The sequence below is a fragment of the Hippoglossus hippoglossus genome, chromosome 4 (genome assembly GCF_009819705.1).
Source record: "Hippoglossus hippoglossus isolate fHipHip1 chromosome 4, fHipHip1.pri, whole genome shotgun sequence".
NCBI classification, from domain to species: domain Eukaryota; kingdom Metazoa; phylum Chordata; class Actinopteri; order Pleuronectiformes; family Pleuronectidae; genus Hippoglossus; species Hippoglossus hippoglossus.
The window spans coordinates 27,067,464-27,091,019 of record NC_047154.1 but is presented as its reverse complement, the minus strand read 5'-3'; the positions used below and the strand labels follow the sequence as shown (position 1 = coordinate 27,091,019).

Sequence of the window (23,556 nt, the reverse complement as noted above, 5' to 3'; positions counted from 1 at the left end):
CCATCGCCGTGCGTAGCTACACGAGGACGGTGGGGAGGAGCTACTGGGAGGGGAGGAGCTACTGGGAGCAGAGAAGATCCAATTAGTTCTGTTCTCACGAGCACAACGAGCTCATGTGTGAAGTCAATCACGTTATTTTAAACTTCTTTTGTCTGCAACATATTCAGGTTTCGTTTTGAGGAATTTGTCTCGACGTCATTAAGAGTTTCCACATTAGACGGATGTGGATCGATGAGGTTGGCGTTTTCCTGGCGCCAGTTTAACGACGCGATCGTTTCCAACACGACGGAAAGCAATTATTCTTTTGTCAAAGTGTTTAATGTCATTTTGCTGAGAAACCAGTTGAAGAACAGAACTAATTGGATTCAGTGCTGCCCCCTTCAGGTCACACTGAACTTCAGTCTCCGTGAAAAATTAAAATCAAATCAATCGGAAAACTTTAGGATGAATCATCTCCACCGACACGCCCACCCAATCAGAGTGCACGTGTCACGCTGGCGGGATGATGACGGTGTCGGGCGTTGAGACGGGTGGAGATAAACTCGTGGTGGGTACAACCAATGTTGTATCATTCGCTCACAGTGACTCCTCCCCTTCCTCCTCCCCTTCTCAATCAAACGCTTCCTCGAACCTGTCGCACGCACTCACAGGGGGAGGGGCTCCAGAGGGGGGGGGGGGGGGGGGGGGGGGGGGGGCTTTGTCTGACTTTGTAACCAGCTTCGTCTCAGAGGTTTGTTTCTGGTTGACGACCTCACAAGCTGTTTGGGGGGGGTGGTGGGTTGAAGTGAGAACAGCTGCCGTTACAAGAATCACATGATCGCCCCCCCCCTTCACTTTTATTAGGAACCTTGAAGGCAGTGATGCCCCCCCCCCCTCCTCTTATTCTTAGTCTCAGACTCATCAGCCAATCAGCGACCAGAGAATCTCCAGGAAAAATAGAATGCAACTTGTTTTTCTCTTCAGTTTTTGAAGATAATTTTTATTGCGTGATGCTTTTTTATTTGTTTTAGTCTTTGACAGAAAAATGCTTCCACTGGTTATAAAGTCGAGCACCGGCCAAGAAGTTCTGAGCTTCTAAAAAACAAAATTCAAACAGAAATAAAAAGAAAAAGAACGGACAAACAAAAAGTAAGTTTCACTCCAGAAGCTTCACTGTGCACTTTGATTATCTCCGGGACCGTAGTGCATCTCTCTCTCTCTCTCTCTCTCTGCTCGACCGCTGAACTACGTCAACACAACGCTAGATTGCACGTTCTTTCAAGTTTTCAGTATTTTCTCCGTAAGCCTGTGTCTCCAGCTCGGGACTCCGCCTCCGCTCGCTGCGTTTACACATAAAAAACATTATTTATCAAAGCTTATTATTTTCTGAAGGTTTTCTAACAAAAAGCACAAAGTTCTCAACCCACAGTCGGTAGCATTCACTCGGCTGTTCTCACTCTCACGGTGTCAACCACACATAAAATGGGTTTTCAGGTTTTCTGGTTCCTCCCGTCTGGTCTCGTGTGGCGCCGTTTGTGACCTCGCAGCTCCGAGCTGTCGTTCTAATTACTTACTGTGCAAACATGTAAAATAAAGAGCGACGCAAACGTTTTATGCTTTTTAAAAAATGTGGTTAAACACGCTAAAAAACACCAATTGACTATTTTCCCATTACCACGGACAAGTTAGCTTTTCTGCTATTTCCTCCGAGGCGTCATGTTCGATGTCACGAGCACGATGAAGACGCTCTCATGCAGGTGTCGTGTTCCCATCACAAGACGAACACTGAGTCGACTGCAGTTATTTCACCCTGGAGGAATAATGAATGAACACGTTCACGTTGCAGACAAAAGCCAGATGTCGGTGGGTTTCTTTCACCGGTGGAAAAGGTTTAATTTCGCCCGAAAACTTTATGCTTCCTGGCAGATGCTTTATCATCAGTTTACTTGTTTAAAACACTTAAAAAAACGAATCATATTCGCAGGAACATGACCTGTTCAAGTCGGGTTGATGCTCACGGAGCGGAGGTCACAAACGAGGCTCGTTTAAGTGCTTCCTACTCGACCATCTGTGTTCACAGGAGGCGTTTCTGTTCTCGTACCATTTGGTTTTCCAGAAAAAAGGCTATTTGGTGCACAAGCACGTGGTCCAAAACTCAGTTTTATGTGTGGTCTCAAACACAACGTCCATTTGTTTCTCTTAGCTCCTCCCCCCGTTCACAAAAGGGGAAGGAAAAGAGGAAAAGACTCTTTGCCCCTCCCACTCCACACCAACTTTGGTCTCTGGTTCTAATCTGTGACGTTGCCATTTACACACTGGCAAAAAAAAAAAAACCTCTACAGTTCGTATAAAAGCAGAAACCTTTTGTCCTTCAACTCTACAAAACTGTTTAGTGTCACTTGTGCTCCCCCTCCCCCGTTCGACTCCCCCCCCCCCTTTAACCCCTCAGCAGCAGCAGTCTACATGGAGGAACGCTCCACAACTCGAGCGTCCGTTTTCCGTTATGCTACATTATTCTTGCTTCTCGTACGGAGAGGGACAGAAACAGACACTTGACATCATCATCACCATCTTCATCATCATCTCCTCTTGCATTTACCACAAACAAAGTTGGGAGTAAAGAAAAAGGAAACATCTGAAACATGAAAACGACTCCAGAAACAAAATAAAACTAAAAGCAGTAATAGAATCATTTGAGGTGAAAGAAAAGGTTTAAAATGGGAATGTTTTCTTGTCGTCTTCGTCGTCATTCGCATGGTTTTTTGAGTTTCTAGTAAAAAGTCTGAGCTGGAGTTTAGGTAGCAGCGGGGTCAACCTGAAACTCTGAAGTTGCCTACTCCGTTTCCTTCCTTCCCTCTGTCGCTTATTTTTTTTTCACATTCACAAACATTTAAAACTTCCTTGTGCAAATCAAGCAGTCTTTAGAAAGAATGCCCTCCGAAAAATGTTCTTGTAAAAATATATATAACTCCAAGGTGGCTGACGTGTGTGTTGCAGCAAGTGTTTCTATCTATCGTTTACGGGTCTGGTGTTGGGGGTCGTTTGTACTTCAACCAATCCCCCCCCCCCTCCTTCCCTCACTCTTCCCAGTCTCACTTTCCCCGAGAGGGGGTTGGTTTGTAGTCTATGTGGGAGTGTGAGCAGACGGGTGGGGTTCATCTGCGTCCGGAGGGCATCTGTGCGTAGACGGGGTATGCGAGGCGGACGTTGAGCGAGTCGTTGTGCTGCACCAGCGAGGTCTGGTGGTAGTGGAGCACCAGGTCCTTCAGGCTGCTGTACAGGTTGTAGGGCTCCGCGAAGCCGAAGCCGCGCGGCGTGCTGTAGATGACACAGTGCTTCACCTCCCCTTCAACACTGACACACAAAAACACACTCAGTCAATCGAGGTGTCAAACAAAGTTCAACGTGATCTGAAGCAGATACATTTTGCAAACGGATGTTTCTTATAACCATGTTGTGTGTACTCACACTACAGAGCAGGCGTAGCAGCCCTTTTTGCTGCTCTCTCGGATGAGAAACGCTCCGTCGGGCTTCCCGATGAGCAGCTCCTCCGACTGTACCCGGTTCAAGTCCCCGACGAACCAGCTCTTCTCATCGCAGTGCGGCAAGTTCTCGTCCTCCTCAGTCACAAAGTAGGCTCTGCACAGACACGACAACAAGCACGTGGTGAGCGGGGAGGTTTTCATCACGGAGGAAGAGATACACGGACATATATACAGTAACAGCATCAACTCCATGATCTACTGAGAGATCAACACACCACAACACAAGCTGCACAAACATGTGTTTCCAGGGGGACACAGAAAAGTGAGGAACCAGTCTGAGAGGCCTTGTGATTCATAAACCAATCAGTTACACGTCAGTGGTGTTGGAATCTGAGCTGAATGAATATGTGCAGCTCATTTTGTGTTTCGCTGTATTGTGTGTATTTGCATCACGTGTGTCGTTTGTATTTGTGTATCTACATGTTTTTACAAGTTGCAGTGCTCTGACCTCTCAGGGCCACCGTACTTCTCATCTTTGGCAGAAGTTTTAGCAAAAGAAACAAAAAATCTGATCATGAAGTCGACTTACTCATCAGTGTTCTCGTTCTTGATTCCCAGCCAGTCGTTAATTCGTTTCTGTCGAACTCCTTTGTGATTGAGCCAGCTACAGAGACACAGAGAGAGGGAGAACCATTACTACCAGTATCAGTCTGAAAGGCTTCTTTCATTCACAGCAGCGTTCACGGTGCCCTGAGCAAACATGAGGCTGAACTCGTCTTCACAGAAACATTTGGGACGAGGCCAGAGACGCTGAAATGCCGGTGGACTCGTTCTGAGAAACAAAGCAGGAAACATCCAGAGGTCTGAGGACAGAGTGATGAACTCTGTCCTCAGAGATTATAGACACTGCATCTGACACCTTGATATAATCCATCAATGTGATTGACGACATGGTTTCTTTTGGTAAATCTGAAAACATGTATAATCGCAGGCTTTGTTCTTTACAAACTGTTTCTTTGAGTTTTTATTTAAAGTCTGTAAAAGAAGATATTTCAGTGGGTTTGATCCACCTGAAGAATCACAGCAAAGTTCAAACCTTATGAAATATGAAATTCCTGTTAAACTATTGTCAGCTCCTAAAAATGTTGAAATATAAAGAAACTGAACAAACCCCTTGAGTCTAACTCGCCTCCAACTTGTAAAACATTTCATCTTTCTGGTCAGAAAACCTAAATATACTGTACATCCCCCCCGAGTTAACAAATCTGACTGGAGGCTTAACAGCATCGTATAGATGTCAATGCTTTATAAATAGTCTGTCCTCAGACGTCCTGCAGCTCTTCTCTGTCCTAACGAGACCTCGTCCTCGCTGCACTCAGGCAATTATCAGTAAATTGGCCATTTAAAAAGATCTAATCTGCCTCTAAAATAAGTTCTAATGTGAAAAGCCGATTTCCTGATAACGTGGAGCCGCTTGTCTTGTGATGAAAGCGTCTGCACTTACACTAGATATTGGTCCCTGATCTTGCGGAGCTGTATGAGGTCGGGCTTCAGGCTGTTCATCTTCTTGTCCGTCTCGCGGTTGTCCATGGCTTGTGTCTTCAGGTCCTGCTCCAGCCGCACCTTGCTGTCGTGGATCTCTCCGAGCCGCGACTTGAGCTTCTCATAATTCATCATGATCCGCTCGATCTCCTTGTCGTTGCCCTCGCGGCGGAAGCGCTCGATGTAGTCCTTGCTGTAGCGCTCCTGCGTGTGGCACTGCTCCTCGAAGATCTTGATGGTCTCGTTGAAGGCTTCGATGGCCGTGCGCTTCATCTGGATCTCCTGAACGAGGGACGAGGTGGAGGTGAGCGAGTGGACGGAAACAAAAGCGGATTTTTCTTTCTGTTGAGTTTGTGTTTGTTCCTACCTGCGACGTCTTGGTGTATTCTTCGTACAGTCTGTCGTACTCTTTGCTCTTCTCCTGGTACTGATTGTGATATTCCTGGAGCTTCTTCCCAACCGCATCAATGTTATCCTCCTTCACCAGCTGGTCCTGAGGGATGGAGGAGGACGGACACAAGCATTAGAGATGGAGCCGTGCACAGAAACTCAAGACAGGAGGAGGAAGAAGGAGAAACTGCATGTTTGCTCCCTTCATCCCACGACTCTGCTCACAGGGAGCGACTCGTGCTCAGGCTCGTTAATAAACTACCCACAATGCCCTGGGTGTAGAGTAAGGTGTACTAACATATTGCATCGCTCTGAGTAATGACTCTTCTTGCAAATGAGTTGAGAAACGGAGGGAGGGTGTTCCAGAGGAAGACAGTGAGAAACAACTCTTTTTGTAATTGTGGTTGTGTGTGTGCAGATGTGATGCTTTATACGTGTTGTGTGTTCACACCTGCTGGAAGCGGGAGATGGGGTACATGAGTTTGACGTCCAGCTTGGTGTTGTACTGAGCCAGAGACTCGTGTCTGTAGTGGCTGATGAGATCCACCACGGAGCTGAACGTCAGGGGGTCGGAGAAGCCGTACTTCCCGTCGCGGTGGTAGATCTTTATCAGCTTGTTGTTGCCCCCTTTCCTGAACACAGAGAGGAGACGAGCACATGATCAGACCAGATTCAGATATGTACAGTGACAAATATAAACATGGATCAGATTCTTGTTCACGTTTACACGTCGAGTTCAGGCCTCGCTTCCCTCGAAACACTGTATTTCCAGGTCGGTGGGAGATTTGCTCCAGTTTACCAGGAGGCTGTGTCGGCAAAAAGCTTCTCAACACACGATTTTCCTGCAACTGTGGTTAACTGGAGGGACGGAAAGTGGAGCAGAGGAAGTTCTCTGCCAACTCCCGCCGTACATCCCCCTGTGGCTCTGAACAAACTTCATTCTTAACTCTGAAACAAACTGACGTTGGGCGGGAGGTAGTCTTTCTGTTTGAATGGAGGAAATTAATGAAGAGCTTCATATGGTTGCCATGGTAACAGCATGATGGTATTACTAGCAGCATCAGCACCTTCAGGCGCAGTACTACAGTACTCCACAGTACTACAGTACACAGAAAAGTCTGAAGGTGTGAAAGTGCTGCAGGAGTTTACCTCAGTGTAAGAGTGTAGTCGCCCTGCATCTTGGTGGAAGCGTCCCGCACCAGGAAGGTCCCGTCAGGCATATCTCTGAGTTTGTCATTCACCTCTTCCCTGAAAACCAGAACGCACAGAGGAGAAGAAAAACAGTGTGTGTGAGTAGGTTGCGTGAGCCGTGCACATGGAGTTCATTTAAAAAAGTCTGCCTCCAGTTATCAGTGGTGAGGACTTTACCCCGCAGCCACACACCTTAGAGTAAACAGTCCATCAGTTAAATGATGTTGGGAGTGACTGGGCGGACTGGTCCCAGCTCTGTGTGTGTGTGTGTGTGTGTGTTATAGGTGGCAGACTGACTGTCTCCACTGTAGGTGTGGTTATCATCTGACTGTGCGAGCACACTATAGCTGAGCACTAACCTACACTTAGGTAGGTCTAACTCCTGATCATCAAAAACTCATCATTTACACTGAAATAAAAATAATTTCATGTCAACGTAAAACTCAAGGAAACTATAGGAGGGGGGGGGGGGTGAATTCAGGATGAATTCACAGATAAAGACACACCTTTGTAACATCACAGGTTTCAGGGTCTGAACAGATCACAGGAAGGATCCAGACACACTAATGTTCCGTACAGTCGAGCCACTTCATGTGAAATATCTGTGTGATAAGATTTAATCAGCCTGTGCTATCAGCCCAGATGATGTTTCACTCTGATCTCAGTCTTACCTGGATATATCTCCCCAGTACCACTCTGCATCTTGCAGCGAGCACCCTGCTCCTCCATCCTTGGCGCTGTTGTTGCTGCCGCCCCCTCCCACCACGACCGAGGAGGGCTGCTGGGGCTTCGCCGGCTTTGGAGGAAGAGCTGGAGGAGGGAAAGAGAGAACATGTTAGAAGTGAAAGAGAACAGGAGTGTGAACAGCCTGGGGTTCTTCTACAGAGTCGAGGCTTCGTTAACATTCAGAAATCTGGTTTCTTGTGAACATGTACACAAACAATTACAGCACACAAAGAAGGTTTCGTTGTGAAACATGCACTTCGTATGCAAATTACAACACAGGAGTTATTAATCACAGTGGCAGGACGAGCACAGCCCATAAATCCTCACAGTCCTTTCTGTGGTTGTTATTGTAGCAGAATAACATTAAAATAATGAACTCAGCTGACATGTGACTTAACTGCTGAGTTTCAGTCAATCATTTATACCTGAAATTTAAATATGTTATGATGATGATAAATATTGACTCAACTTACATCGTCTGTGCATCAAGAGTAAAGTTTTAAATACTGTGCAGACTAACTATTAAAAGAACCCCACGACAGACATGAGCTCAAAGTTGATGAGTTTTGCATAATCACACAAAGGACAGTGTCCTCACAGGACAACAGGTCGGGTCAGGACGTCTGCAACTGGATTAAATCACAACTTCTATTTAGGAAAAGTCAGTTAACTGTGCAGTGAGGACAGCTGCTGCTTTTCAAATGTGAGCGGAATCTTCCCTCATCATTCATCTCACAGAATACGACTTTCATTTTATCATCAATAAACACAACAGAAAGGAGGCTGATTCAGACCTGAATGCTAACACGCTAGCACTCGTGTTTGCTGCAGCGCTGCGTGTCACACACACACACACACACACACACACACACACACACACACACACACACACACACACACACACACACACACACACACACACACACACACACACACACACACACACACACACACACACACACACACACACACACACACACACACACCAAGGTTTACAAGACTTCAGGCACATCTGGATACAGTTTAAGGAACAGCAGTGTAATTACTGGAGAGCCCCTACATCACAAATCAGTTACACACACACACACTCATGTGCACAGGATCCAGTAAAAGGGGAGCGCACGCTGCTGAATGTAACCAGAAATGCCACCGGAGCGGCGTGCTCTGTCAGCCGACCGCTCGCACGTGACCGGAGCGCCCATCAACATTCTGGCCTCGCAAATTATACCAGACGACGCGCACACGCACGGTCCACTGAAACAGATGGGGGGAAACTCCCACAATGCAACAGCGAGTCTGGAGAAACGCAACATGTGCAGTTACATGACCGTTACTCACCGGGTGTTAACGTGTCACTTTACTCACGGCTGCTGCTGCTATGTTACTGTAACACTCGACAACACACACCCCCCCCCCCCGAATCCCCCGGGCCACTCCCCACGGACCACACCATTAAAACAACCTGTCACCGTTTCCACTGTGCCACTGATCCACTCACACCGTCACAGGGCAGTTGGACTTTAAAGCTGCTTTCACTGGCCACACGGGTTCAGCAGGTCAAGCTGAAAATAACGTACGACATTGTTTGACCTTATTAAATAGTTGTCAGGACACATGACAGCTGCCGATCCCACATCCAGCAGGAGCATCATCTTTATCCTCCCACTGCAGCCGCTGCTTGCGCCCAATTAAATACATTCACATCCAATATTCACTCTGTTATGGACATTAATGTGCAGCGTATATATAAATACACATGTTCTGTTTGTATAAATTGTTTCAATTAGACAGTTGAGCTGAAGCATCAGCAAACATAAAGGCTGCTGAAGCCTCTGCAGCCACCAGGGGGCCCCAAAACTAGAGAAGTATGCAGTATGAGTCTCTTTCTTTTTTCTTTTGTTGAGAGAATATATTTTTGGAGACATTTTTCATATTTAAAATTCCACACAACTGATGGTAAAGCAGGATTCTCACAAAGGCTTCGTCTGACTGACTCCAGCTGCGACCAGAGACGAGTGTGTTTGGTTTTAAAACACCACAGCTCAGTGTGTGTGTGTGTGTGTGTGTGTGTGTGTGTTGCTGCGAATACACAATCTGAATATACAAAGAGAAGTGATATCTGGTGGGATCTTTTCATTACGTCTCACAAAAACAGACGGACTGTTATTAATAAAACACACACATGCTCAGAGCAGATTTTCAGTCCAGAGGAATGTGCGTAGGAGCTCGGTGGCAGCTCCTCTTCCTCTCCCGCTCTTTGTTCCCACTTTCAACTCGTCCTCACTCCCTCACTCCCTCACTCCTCCTCCTCCCTCCTCCTCCTCCTCCTCCTCTCGCACGTCAGTCACTGTGTTAGCACCGAAACTGTCATTCTGCAGCTGCACCGTTTCCCTCCGTCAGCACTCTGTGGACACGTGCACCTCCATAATATAACAGAGTGGAAAGTCACTCCATATTTAAAGACAAGGTTTTGTGCAATTTAATATTCAAAGGGGAAATTAAATATTTGTAAACTGCTCAAACACACTGTGTGTGTGTGTCGTACACAAAGAACAGTGTCACAACAGGACAATAGGTCTTTCAAAGAGCTGCAACTATTCATTTTCTTTTGCAATAAAATAAAAAATGGTTTGGAGTTAGGACATTTGTTCAATTTGTTAGTTTCCTCTCAAATTTGCATTAAACACAGAAATTTGTAACCGACAGCGATGCAGAAAACACTAAATGAAAGTTTGATGATGATTTATCACTTCAGCGTCAGAGAAACCACAGGACAATGAACACGCACGCACACGCACACACACGCACACGCAGAGGTCCTTCGGAAACTTGAAGCGTTAAATTAATCGGAGGTAGTGACCTTTGCAGCGTCTACGGAGCCGAACCCTCCGACATGCTGATCAATACTTCTGATCACATTTTTTTTAACCAGCTGTCCTGCATAAAAGAAGCCGAACACACAAATGACAACTGTCCGAACAAAGAGGACACATCTCCACAATGTGGTAGAAAATGAAAACTGGTCAAAATAAACCACTGTAGTGTAACAAATCTGGAAAAAAGATCACGACTGCACAACATCGCCCTGAGAGCGAGGGACGAACAAAGGGGACCGTCAGTGCACCGTCCCCTCCTCCCCCCTCCCCCTCAGCAGACAAAGGAGCAGCGCTCTGCCACACACACACAGACACACACACAGACACACACACACTCACACGCACACACACACACACACACACACACACACACAGAGAGCGATATCACTTGTCATCACATATGCAGCAGATACACACAGCTCTCATGAACAATGACTGTCAGCACGGACTGACACACATACAGGATAAACACGCACACATGCGCACACACCCACATGCACTCCGCATCCCAGCTGATCATTTGGGGGGGGGGGTGCAGCCCAATTCAGTAGCAGCGACCTAACATTAACAAAGATCCTCGCTGCAGCAAGAGTTCTCACACAACAGTGAATTTACTGCACAGACTGAGAGCAACTAAAAACTCAGAGCACGATGCACTAAACAGTTTCTGCATTTTAATTTTATAACTTTACAGCCTGGTGAAGTGAGGAGCTGCAAGTGGTGTGTGTGTGTGTGTGTGTGTGTGTGTGTGTGTGTGTGTGTGTGTGTGTGTGTGTGTGTGTGTGCATCTACAGTATGTGGGTGTGTTTCAGCGTCACAGCTGTGAAAGCATGCACACATGGAGGCACTCTTTCCTTTTCCAAACTGGGCTCAGATTTCCACCACTTTAACTCTTAAGTAACTCACGTCTCAAATTAGTTTTGACATTGTCATTTATTAATATTTGAATTTCTAGAAACTGAGAAAAGTGGCAACTCTCTACATCTGAGAATCTGGAACCAGTTTGGGTTTTTACTTTAAATAAGCAACTTTCTGTCAAGCACCAGTTCCCACAAAGTTGCAGCACAAAAGCACAAGAGCCACAAACAATGAACACGAGTGCACGGACACACGCTCTGCAGGCTTCAGGTCGCGTGCCACAAGCTGAGTGACAGGAGGGGGGGGGGGGGGCTGCAAAGAAACGACAGAGGGGGAAAAAAGAAGTAGAAGAAAGAAAGAAGAGTGGAACTGGACAAATGAAAAGATGTGGATCCAGATGGGAATGAGGGAAGAGAATTTAGCAACTGAGACAGTAAGAGAGAAAAGAACGACAGAAGAAAGAAAGGAAAGGAAAGAAGGAAGATGAGAAGGAAGAAAGAAAGAAAGGGGACAGAAGGGAAAAAGAAGTAAAGACAGAACAAAAATGCAAAGACATGGATCCAGATTGGAAAGAGAGAGGTGGATTAAGCATGTGAGAAAGAAAGACAAGAAGAAAGATAGAGAAGAAAGGATGGAAGAAAGGATGGAAGCAAGCAAGAAGGAAACAAATAATGAGTGGAAGGATGGAAGAACAAAGAGGCAGAGGAAGAGAAAACAGAACAAATCTGTCCCGTTCTGTCTCTTACCGTCCTCCAACATTGCGCTCTCCGTTAGCTGCATGCTGCCACTCGTCTCTCAGCTGTTTCCCTCCTCCCTCCTTCTCTCTCTCTACCTCTCTCTCACACACTCTCTCCCTCTCTTGCTCTCTCTCCTCCTCCTCTACCTCCTCCTCCACTGCCACCTCCTCCTCCTGCTCTCGGCTCCGCCACACTGAAGAAAAGACTGAGCGGGGCTGAACCTAAAAGACGGATGATGCGCTAACTAATCCGAGCGTGGAGGCCCGCCCCCTCAGCCAATCGGGAGGCAGGGTGGCGGGGGTCTAAACGGAGGAAGGGGGGGGGGCCCCCGCAGCTCATAAGGGAAAGAAAGAAAGAGAGAAAGAAAGAAAGGAGGGAGGTGGAGTTACCCGCTGGTATATCTCTTCCTTCTGGGGAAACACACAGCAGCATCAGGCAGTAAATCAACAGGTCGTTTCTATTGAGCTCGACTGGCAGCTGAATGTGACTCGCACTTATTCATCATTTCAATTATTCACTCGCTCCCGTCAGTAAATCCACAGTGATGACTTCAAACCTTTTACAAAAATTAAACAATCAATCAATTGACACTAAAAAGCCTTAAATTCTCCTAATTGATTTTTGCAAGTGACCACAACAAAAACTGCAGGTGCAATAATATTAATTATGCATATAATTATCCAATTAGTGCAAGATTTCCCCCAGAGAATCCAAAAAGACAATATATGTGGGCATATGTGCATTTAAACTGACGATCATCAACATCCGATCTTAAAAACAGACAAAGAAATAATAATCTCTTTATGCTTCAGTCCAACAAATGAAATCATAGCAGCAGCGACTGCATTTGCATTTCAACACATCCATCGCCAAGACAACTGAGCCGAACACATCCAGGGACAAAGACTTTGTGATGCGGTTAAAAGCTGCACAAAGATTGTAAGTGGACCTTGAGTCGTATTCTTAATCTTCTGTCGAGCTACAATCTCCGAGGTCAGTGGTGATGAATTTGAGTCTTAATCTGCAGGATCTTTGGAACAGGTTTAATTTATGTCGAGATAATGACCCTCATAAAAGACTCAGCGACACATATGGGCTGCAAACATTCAGAGGATTACGTCTCCTATGGGCCACATGTCAATCCAATCCTGCAGATGATGATTATGTCCTGTATGCGGAGAGGCGCCGACACTTGGCCGCCGTGCACGAATGATGTCACAGACGCACTCAGCTGCTGTCATATAAACCACAGCAGGTCTGACCGACAGGAAGAAGGAATAAAAATCCCACAAAAATAGATTTAGATTCTATAAAACACTTTAATTCCTGGATTCCAGTAATTTCTGGAAACGTCAGTGTGAAATGCAAATCAGACTGAGTCCATCACAGATATCATTGTCTGCTCTGAGGGGTTGTCCCTGAATAAAGAAATGTACTGTCATTGTTCTCCAGTGTAAATCTCCCTTTGCTGGCGAGTGCAGTCATGTGAATCTCTTAACCTCCATCGACGATCACAGTGACAAAGATGCGAGTTAACTGACAAGGATCATCTGAAGGTTTTCAAATTAGTGCAATGATTTTGGTCCAAAAACCATAATATGGTTACATCATCATGGTCCTTAACGAACTCTCACAAACCTGTGAAACAGCAGCTTCTATTCTGGTCAATGCAACTTCACTGTTGTGTAACAATGCAGAACAAAGGGCACAGATCTGCAAAATGTGCATTCAACATTATCCACAATCTCCCAAAATCAAGCTGTGGTACAGAGAAGTTTCAAGCGTGTGCAGGTTTTCATGCAGCAAACATGTGACAAGATACAACATGGAAGTGAGGAGAACCAGGAAGTAACGTGAAGTACGTGGGAACGACAAGAGAACTCTGGCATGGTCCTTTATCTAAAATGCCCCGGTGATTTTCCATTGAAAGATGAGACTCATCGTGTTCACACTCACACACACACACAGACACACAAAGTTGATGGTAGAAACGCAGGCTTTGCCCTCCCCTGGGGCTGGGGGGGGGGGGGGTGATGGTGGCACTCCACCTGTGCTAATCACACACACACACACACTTTAACTGTCACTGAGGCGTTCACGTTTCAATTCCAGCATAATAAATATTCTAATGAACATCTGCGGGACGCTCCCCTTCTATTTCCTCGAGTCTCCTCTGCCCTTTATCACCCCCCCCTCTTCTCCGACGTTTCTCCCCCCGTTTCTCACCCTCTCTGTCACCACAGTTCTTCCTCTCAGATGACACGTCTCACACACACACACACACACACACACACACACACACACACACACACACACACACACACACACACACACACACACACACACACACACACACACACACACACACACACACACACACACACACACACACACACACACACACACACACACACACACACACACACACAGTTTTGAATGCTGCAGGTATGAGCTACTGAAAAAGTGCATCCCTGTTGTAAATAAACCTGTTCAGTGAGAAGAGGCGTTTAACAGCAGCAACCTTTCACAGCGCGGACTGAGCTGAAACGCTCTCTGACAAAAACAAAGTTATTGCTAATTTCTAACCTTGACATGCATGAATAAAATGAACGGCCCTGGGTGCAACAGAAGCGACGGTCCAGTGTGTTGACAGGAATGTTTGAATCCCCTTAACGCTGCGAGGAGCTCTGTCTACCCAGGAACAGGAGGAGGCATTAACTGCAGATTGAAGTTATAGACGCTTCACTTACACTTAACTATATCTTAAAGGTAAGAATTGACTGTGTGGATTCAACTCAAGATGCAAAGAGAAGAAAATCCAGCTGCATGCATCTGAAATGTTGTTTCTCTTTCTTTCTGCAACAAACTTCACACGAGGTGAAAATGCATCTGGAGCATGGTTTAAAATCAATGAGCTGTTACAGTTGAAATACTTGCTCTGATGAAGCTAAAGGGATTTTACTGCTTCGTGTCTGCACCGAGCCACAGACACGACCCTGCACTTTGCTGCAGAGTATATACAGTACAGTACGTCTCAATGGACAGACGGAGGAAGGGAAAGGAGGAGAATAAAAAAGGGGGAAAGAGCTACTGGGCAAACTGCATTCAACAGCGCCTCCTGGAAACAACACAACGTCCCACATCTGCGCCATGATCCGTTCAGTGCACCGAGGGGAGAGAAAGAAAAGGAGGAGGGGGTGTCGAATGACACTGGCACAATTGCTGAGGAATGAATGAATGAAACAGTCAGACGTGGGTGACAGTCGGTCATAAAGGGGCACAAAGCCTCGTCGCTGCGTGTCAGTGAAGGATGTTATGATTATAAAATGCTCCGGAGCTTTTTATTCCTGCTTTTATTCCAGCCTCTCGCCGTCTCCTGGATCCCATCCCCCCCCTCTGCTGCTGCCGGCACCAGCCAGAGAGGATGTCTGCACGACCCGGACGCAGCTTTGTCATCTATACTTTTAAATTTCTAAGTAGTTATAGATTTTAAAAAAGACATCATTTCAAGGAGGAAACAGAAACGTGTTGTTGGTGCCAAGGAGCTAATTCAGCTACGATGAACTGCTTTGATATTTTTTGCATTTTTAGTCTCAGATAATTCGGGCTGCTCTGTCTGTCATCTTTTTCAAACACTGATCATATTAAAGAACACGAAGCAGGTCAAAGGAAGACTTAAGCACAGACGTCAAGTGTCTTCAAAACGAGCTGCAGCTCATGTGTCAGTGGTTAAAAAAAAGGGACATTTCTGCTGTAACAGACGAACGAGAGCGCGAAGAAGAACAAGGAGTAAAGATGGGTTTCAAGTGATGTCATTGTTGTCAACGCTGGAAACTGTTATTAAAGAAATCATCTTTTTAAATCCCAACTTCCCTGTTTCCAGACTACAGCAACCAAAAGGATTGTGTTGAATGATGATGCACAAATAAAAATGATCCAATATAAACACGAGATGCACTGGAGGAAGAAATAGTATTCAGGACACCAGATGGGGGGGTGTAGGAGGGTTTACGCTTACAAAGAAAAACTGATTCCAACACACACCAAAGACAACACCTCCTCCATCCTGGAGTTCCAGGGAAGACCCCTCTGTCCTGCAGCCTAGACCCTTCTGTCCTGCAGCCTAGTCCCCTCTGTCCTGCAGCCTAGTCCCCTCTGTCCTGCAGCCTAGACCCTCTGTCCTGCAGCCTAGACCTAAGACAGAGGGGTCTAGGCTGCAGGACAGTGGAGGTCTAGACTGGAGCTCCTCTCTCTTGGAATCTAGACCTCATTTACCCTGCAGCTAGCTCCAGCCTAGACCCCTCAGACATGAAGCCTAGACCCTCTATCCAGCAGGTAGCTCCAGTCTAGACCAACTCCTGTCCTGGAGCTAGTCCTAGGCTAGACCCCTCTCTCCAGGAAGTAGCTCCAGCCTGGACCCCCTCTCTCCAGGGAACCAGCCCCAGCCTGGACCCTCTCTCTCCGGGAACCAGCCCCAGCCTGGACCCCCTCTCTCCGGGGAACCAGCCCCAGCCTGGACCCCCTCTCTCCAGGAACCAGCCCCAGCCTGGACCCCCTCTCTCTGGGAACCAGCCCCAGCCTGGACCCCCTCTCTCCGGGAACCAGCCCCAGCCTGGACCCCCTCTCTCCGGGAACTAGCCTCCTCCTCTCACCTGGCGGCTGGTCCATCTCCAGGTAGAAGATGAGCTCGGTGGAATAGGGCATCATCACGTCCCTCCAGTCCCCCTCCTCCTTCTCCGCGGTCCACACCGTGTTGTACATGTCTTCACCGGACGGTGTGTCTCCGGTGGAAGGCGACGAGCGGCCGGGGACAGAAGAACCGTGGAGACGTATGAAATGTGGACGAGCTAACTGAAGTCCTGCGTCTGAATCCCCGCTCCAGACCCGAATAAACACACCGACTGTGGACAGCAAGCCCCGGGCTGCTCCCTCCGACACTCCGCTGTGACCGCGCCGGGCCTCTTCATGGAGCCCGGGGGTCTGTGTACATTAATATAAGTCAGAGGTCTCGGCGGGGGGACAGCAGGAACCAGCTCCACAGCTCGGCCGCTCTCCTGCTCGCCTCCATTTTAACTTCGCTCTGACGACGGGAGGCAGGAGGAGGCTGAGTACGGCCGGGACGTACCACTGCAGCGCGGGGGGGGGGGGAGGACCGGACCAACCTTCAGCAAGCGAGAAGAACCACGACACGCGAACACACCAACACAACACTAAATAACACACAGGATCCTTACACGTCACCTGTACACACAACACGAAACAGAGAGTGTTTAACGCGTATATGTCTGCGTCTGCTTCGGATGAAGTTTCCCCTTCATCACACTCGCAGTGGTTTCCTCCGCTCCTGCTCCAGCCAATCGCTGAGCGAGCCGGTGCGCACGAGCTGAGAGGCAGGATTTTACAGCCAATAGGAAACGACTGTTCAAATATAATAAAATATTATATTTATTATATAAATCAAATATAAAAGACATCAAGACAAATAAAAAGAAGCATTTAAAAGATTTAAATAAAAAACTAATGAATAAGATTAGAAATAAAAGAGTGAAAGTGAAAGCGCTGTGTAAGAAATGATCTGATTTAATAAAAGCTTGTTCCAGAAGGAGGAAAACCACAGAACGCTGCTTCTCCATGTTTGGTTCTGACTCTGGGGACAGAAAGCGACAGAGAGCTCAACGCACTGCGAAGTAAGAAAACACGTGAACATAGATGAAAAACGTCATCAATTCAACAACACACACGCTGCAAAAAGTCCAACAAGTCACAAAGCTGGAGGAATGTTTTGTGAGGTGAGAGCTTGTGGACAAAACACAGCTTCCAACCGAGAACGACTCAAGGAAATTTCGATAATTTATCTTGGCGATCTGTTCGGTTACAAGTTACACATCAGAAGAAAAGGAAGACATCCAATGTGTGGTTTAGAATATGACATGACACAATAAACTGCATGAATTATGAGCTAACCTCTGGACCTGGTTCAATGTGTTGTCTTTAGCCTTCTTTACAGTGCAGACATTCTCCAGAGTTTGTAACTGAAAACAGCTGCACATGCTGAACAACACAACTGTCCACTTTGCTGTTATGTGTCTCAGCAGGACCCTGGACCCTGGCTTCTGCTGCCAATCCAATAATACAACATCTAATACACCATCACAGTATATCAGGAGGAGCTTTGTTTTAATTTCACAAGACCTTTGTCCTCAAACCAGTGTAAATACATTCTGTCTGACGGAGCTGCAGCTCGTTCTGTGCTCACTAAGCTTATTTAGCTCCAGAGGAGGAAAAGATGCCATTAACTACGTGGAGCGAGCCGCCCACAGTGAGGTATGAGCACAGTTACAGTAAATGATATGGAAGCTTAACCACAATCTCAGGGATGCTAGAGAGGTGCAAACATGTATTTAGGTGGCCTATAAAACGGGGATTACTGCACACACATCAAAACACACACCTGCTAAGATGGATATTATGGATTTACAGGATTGTTGGGACAGGTCTGATTCAGGATGGATCTGCACGGCTCCTTTTTTCTGATTTAAATCTGCTGTAATCTGTGTTTTTATACGTCTTTACTGTTTGGCTCACCAGCTCTCATGATTTTCCCGTCTGTGTATTTTCTTATCTGTGCAGACCTGCTATATTATTCTATGTTTTCTTTCTCTTGCTCGTTTTACTGATCTTTCGCTGTTGTTTTCGAAGGCAGCAGCTTGTTAGTAGTCGAGGCTGTTTCGCTGATTCGAGCGTTCTCTCGCTGTTTGGGTCAGTTTGGGACGACTACATTTGGCCGGAGGTTGTAATTGTCCTCAGGTCTGTTCGGACGGACACTGATCCTCCTCTGATCCATTTTGGATCAATTTTCCTATAAAAAGAATTCATTTATGCATGTGCATGTGTTTTGCTTGGTTTTGCTTGTGCTTCAGATCAAGTGTAAAACTTGAGACTTGGAAAGACTTCAAGTTTCTATCAAACTCTTTACAGAGCAGAGCTGCACACAGTTTCTAAGTTGTTCAGAAGTCTGCTCCTGCTTTGGCTCTTCAGGGATGGATTCCTGGATCAATAAGGTGAAAATGCCCGATGATAAGTTTCCAGAATTGTTTGCTTAATATGTCTGAAAACAGGGTCAATAAGAAAGTTTTTCTTTGGAGTAAATCAAATAATTCTTGACGGGCTACAGAGCTTCAAGCTGTTTTTGAGGAAGCTAAATTACAATATATGTTTAGAAATAATTCATCATGCAGCTTGAACACAATTAGTAAGTTTCCTGCTACATTTGAAGATAAAATGGTTGAAACATATGGTGTTAAAACCTACATTTTTAACATATATTCAAATCAAGCAGACATGTGGCTCTGAGTCTTATGTTACAGCAAACTTATCAAGGAATTACAGGTTTTCAGTTGCACGGCTGAGAACAGGAAGCCTTCCTCTGGTTCTTGAAGTTGGTGGATTTAAAAACATCCCTGAGGTCGACAGGTTTTGTGAATTATGTAAATTAAGAGAGGATGAGATTGTTGGGAAGGCTTGTATTGAATTACTCTGTCACAGGGACTTTCCCCTGGAACTAGGAACCTTTGAGGGAACTACTTGTGTTTCCACCGCAGGGACCAGGGTCTGAATAAAGTTCCAGGTTGGGAGGGTAGTGCTTTAGAAAAGTACCAGAACTTTTGGGGCGGGGTTGACACTGTTAACACCTGATTTGTTGAGTTCTCCAGCATTTGATTTCATGTTTATTATTATTATTATTATTATAAGTCCAGGCACAGTATTTCAGCTGCGGGTGATATTCAGAGGGAAGTGGAGGCGACTGACCAGACGGTGGAAGGTAAATCAAATCATGCATCGTATGAAACGATATCGTGTTGATGTGGTGACCACGAGATGAGTGTGACCCGTATTCCTGCTCCGACCACAGAAAGTGGAGCACTTCAAAGACGAGAAAAAACACAATGGCAGCATCACGATCCGCTGCCCCCCCCACAGGCACACGGTGCAGACCCAGACTGGCCCAGACCCCCAGTCACCCGCATGGTAATCTCCTGCTAACAGCCTTATATCAATACAATATCTTCCGATGGGGGCTGCTGCCACCAGCAACCACAGCTGCTCTGTCTGTCTATCTGTCTGCCTGCTGTCCTACTTCAGGGAGCAACAATAAATGAAAGGTCTGCTCCCCAATCTGCCATCCATCCACCCTGTCCTCCCTCCACACCCACCCACCCACTCATCCATCCATCCATCCCTCCGTCCAGATCAACGTCCCCTCCCTAAACTCGTCTGTCTCGTCTGTCCATCACCAGAGGAGAGGAGGAGGAGGAGGAGGAGGAGGAAGAGGACGGTGGTTGCACTTGGCCCCCCATGCCAAAAAGAAGAGGGGGGAGGGGGGCGGCGGCGGCTGGGGGAATGTCAGTGCCTGAAATCTATTTAATGCATGTGTGTGTGTGTGTATGTGTGTGTTCTGGTGGAAGTTTCACAGATGGCTCGTGCTGGAAACACACACACACACACACACACACACACACACACACACACACACACACACACACACACACACACACACACACACACACACACACACACACACACACACATTACAGGCCACACATTCTGCAGAGAGGTGAACTGAGGCACGCAAACAGTCAGAGATGTGCCACCTTCTATCTCTGAAGAGTGTTTGGTCTGTCACACAGTCCCTCTGAGCTCACACACACACACACACACATACACACACACACACTCATGCACACACACACACACACACACACACAGCCCAAAGCTCCTCTCTGTCAAGTGTGTCGAACAGGTTTAATTGCTGCTGCTGCCGCTCAGTGTGTGTGTGTGTGTGTGTGTGTGTGTGTGTGTGTGTGTGTGTGTGTGTGTGTGTGTGTGTGTGTGTGTGTGTGTGTGTGTGTGAGTGTGTGTGTGTGTGCAGCCAGGCAGATGGAACCCCGACAATGACACAGGAACTGACTCTGCCCCTCGTCATACAAAAGAGAGAGAGGAAGAAGGAGGGGCGGGCGGAGGGGGGAGGAGGATGATGGGAACAGCAGTATTAAGCTGCACTGTCCCGGGCATCATCCCACTGCTCCCCATTTAACCTCCACAACAATAGAGCACTGGGGCATCAAGTGGCCTATTTGCATAGTGTATGTATAATCACATATGAGGAGGCACAGTCTCATATGACTACAAATAAAACCTCACTATTTATAATTATGTTTCCACCCACTGGTGTCAGGGACGCTTTTGATCTGTGTATAAAAATATAACGCTGGAAATAAACAACCCAGCATTAGTCCACAGATTCCAGCTCCTCCTGATGACGGTCGTGTTCACAGGTTTCTTTACAGACCTTCTTCTTTGCTCCCGGCTGCATCAGAGGCTGCAAGTTTCACACCAGGGACCAAGAGCAAAACTCATGGGAAGTTTCCCTGAAGCTTGAGACGCGTCACAGGACTCACTCGGACATTTCACTAGGAGGCTGCAGGAAAAGGTTGAGCTGTGGAATCAAGGTCCCGCCGATGCATGAGCTCGATCGTGAGTCCTCTCAGCTGTCAATCATGACATTTCTCCCAGTTTTTATGGCATCAAATAACAAATAAAATCCTTAACCTAAAACCATCCTCTTCCACCTTTCTACAGAACGTTGGTCTTCTAACGTGACAACAGCTAAACATGGGGGAAAAAGTCACAATCTGATCAATCGTTAAATAGGTCTGTGAATTTTGGGATTCAGTATCTTGCCCAAGGACACTTGACATGCGGAACAGGGAAGCCTGGGATCGAACCGTCGACCTCCTGGGCCACGTCCCACAATAATGATATTACAACACGTCCTCCCATATGGTCTAGCGGTGAGGATTCCTGGTTTCGCCCGGGTTTCGACTCCCGGTATGGAAACATCATCACTCACTGCTTGCATGGTCAATGCTATGTATCCATGTATCTTCAAGTGTAGGAGACTTCTCTCCTCACTGAGCTAATCAGCTTCATCACATTGTTCTCACAGCTCGTCCAGATCCTTTCAGGAACATGTCTGGACCTCAGTGCAGGTGTGAAAGCAGCTTTGGAAACACTGCAGATAAATTAACCCCCCCCTCACGTTGAGCAGAATAAAGAGGCAGCACATGGAGCTCCACACAGAGGGCGACCGTTCTCCGGTGAACTACTTCCCACTTGTCTCCTTCCAGTCTGTGCGTGAGTGTAAACACAAAGGATGAGAGAAGAGAACCTGAGTGTGTGCATGAGAGCGAGAGAGAAAGCTCAGGTGAGCTCCGGGGAATCAGGTGTTGAGTTTGCCATTTCTGTTGCCATAGAGACCGAAAGGTCCAGTGAGGCGCTAACAATGTCTCTTTTAAGGGTTTAAAGCGCAAACAAAGGCGCCGCCTGCAAACTCAGATCATGTGCCACCGACTGCAGATTTTATAATCATGAAGGCACGTGGAACCTGAGCTAACACTCACTTTAACCTGCTCAACTTCCTTTTTCACACATCCCATAAACACCCGGCACCCAGGACATGCAGCGGCTGCTCTGTTCCACACAGATATTTCAGACATCTTGTAATGTCACACACGTTTCCCCTGAATCCAGCTGAGTGGTTGATATCTTTGGAAATGCAGCCATCCCTCCCAGAAATGAAAATAAAGTTGTATTTGGCCATGAGGCGTATTCGAACTCACGGACCCACCTGTTGGTCTATCAGGGTTTTGTCTGTGGTGTTTTCAGTCTGGCAGATTAAAGTAACGCTGGAAGAAGCGGACGGAGTTTCAGATAAAGCCGATGGATAAACACGTCCCTGGAATGAGTCTGAAGCCAAAAACCTGCTGCGGCTCCTCCAGAACAAGCAGCTCAGTAAACCACATGGAATCTGGGACCTTCTATACGTGTGTGTGTCTGTACAGAGGTTTGTGTCTGTTTTAAGTTGTGCGTTATCTGAGGTCAGACACCACCTGTGGCCCGAGCTGCCGCTGCCAAAATCCACTTCAGAACGCAGTGTCATTTTGCCACAGGACGTAGTCGTTGAACTCGCAGCCCCGTTTATTAGCAGCTATTGTGCTTTGTGAAATGAGCTCGAACGCCAGACGCCACGAGGAGCGCGACGCACACTGACCCCGCTGAAAGGAGCTATCGTGACCCCCCCAGCTCCTGAGAACCAGCAGCTTGTTATTGTCTGCACCACACACACACACACACACACACACACACACACACAGATCAGAAAATGTCACAGAAACAAGGGAACATACTTCATATTGTATGGTCAAAAGTATACGGACGCAGAGATCTGGCGCAGACACACACACACACACTCACAGCTGACGAGGTAATATTTGATAAATCCCCATAAGGTTTGTCCCATATGGTCTAGCGGTAAGGATTCCTGGTTTTCACCCAGGCAGCCTGGGTTCAACTCCCAGTATAGGAACAAATAGCTCCAGGTCACAAATAGGTTGATTCTTAAAGGCAGCTGATGTTGGGTCAGTTTAATCATCTAAGTAAACTTTTTAAATGTTCATGGATCAGATCTGTGGCTCAAATGTCCTGTTATTAATTGGGTTCTAGTCTTAGATGTGAGGCCACAGGCAAGAGACTGTAAATAAAGACGGACCGAAAAAGTTAAGACAAACTGTCTCGATCGCCCCCCTGGTGGCAGGGCTGCATATATCACACCAACACCTCCTCCATGTTAGCAGATGGGACATGGACCAAACTAAAACATAAAAGTACATGTTAGATTCTTATCACACAGACGTATGTTCAAGTGTTCATGTT

The 23,556-nt window shown here is 46.7% G+C and overlaps 1 protein-coding gene, 1 long non-coding RNA gene and 1 other non-coding gene across 4 annotated transcripts; 2 read left to right on the top strand and 1 right to left on the bottom strand.

Moving 5' to 3' along the window:
- Nucleotides 1-1,929: 1,929 nt before the first annotated feature.
- Nucleotides 1,930-2,636, top strand: LOC117760132. Its single transcript, XR_004613620.1, has 2 exons — nucleotides 1,930-2,396; nucleotides 2,429-2,636. It is a non-coding gene; the product is annotated as an uncharacterized LOC117760132 (long non-coding RNA).
- On the bottom strand, nucleotides 2,536-16,865 carry pik3r3b (phosphoinositide-3-kinase, regulatory subunit 3b (gamma)). 2 transcript variants are annotated; one of them, XM_034582922.1, is made up of 9 exons: nucleotides 16,437-16,865; nucleotides 7,259-7,397; nucleotides 6,546-6,644; nucleotides 5,848-6,028; nucleotides 5,374-5,499; nucleotides 4,969-5,288; nucleotides 4,054-4,128; nucleotides 3,448-3,618; nucleotides 2,536-3,333 (listed from the first exon to the last, which is right to left on the bottom strand). In XM_034582922.1, exons 1-9 carry the CDS (start codon nucleotides 16,543-16,545, stop codon nucleotides 3,135-3,137), a joined length of 1,419 nt encoding a protein of 472 aa, XP_034438813.1. In that variant the 5' UTR covers nucleotides 16,546-16,865; the 3' UTR covers nucleotides 2,536-3,134. The 2 variants fall into 2 exon arrangements, with proteins under 2 accessions (XP_034438813.1, XP_034438814.1); XM_034582923.1 differs by lacking the exon at nucleotides 16,437-16,865 and adding an exon at nucleotides 11,794-11,942.
- Nucleotides 16,866-23,137: 6,272 nt separating this feature from the next.
- Nucleotides 23,138-23,209, top strand: trnae-uuc. The gene has a single exon. It is a non-coding gene; the product is annotated as a tRNA-Glu (tRNA).
- The last annotated feature ends 347 nt before the right edge of the window (nucleotides 23,210-23,556 follow it).

Excerpts from the sequence above, each read along its gene's own strand:
- pik3r3b (XM_034582922.1), bottom strand. The coding sequence starts at position 16,545 with ATGTACAACACGGTGTGGACCGCGGAGAAGGAGGAGGGGGACTGGAGG. Across the intron at positions 5,500-5,847 it reads CCATCTCCCGCTTCCAGCAG|GACCAGCTGGTGAAGGAGGA; the intron begins GTGTGAACACAC and ends TCCATCCCTCAG. Across the intron at positions 4,129-4,968 it reads ATCAGGGACCAATATCTAGT|CTGGCTCAATCACAAAGGAG; the intron begins GTAAGTGCAGAC and ends GTGTCTCTGTAG.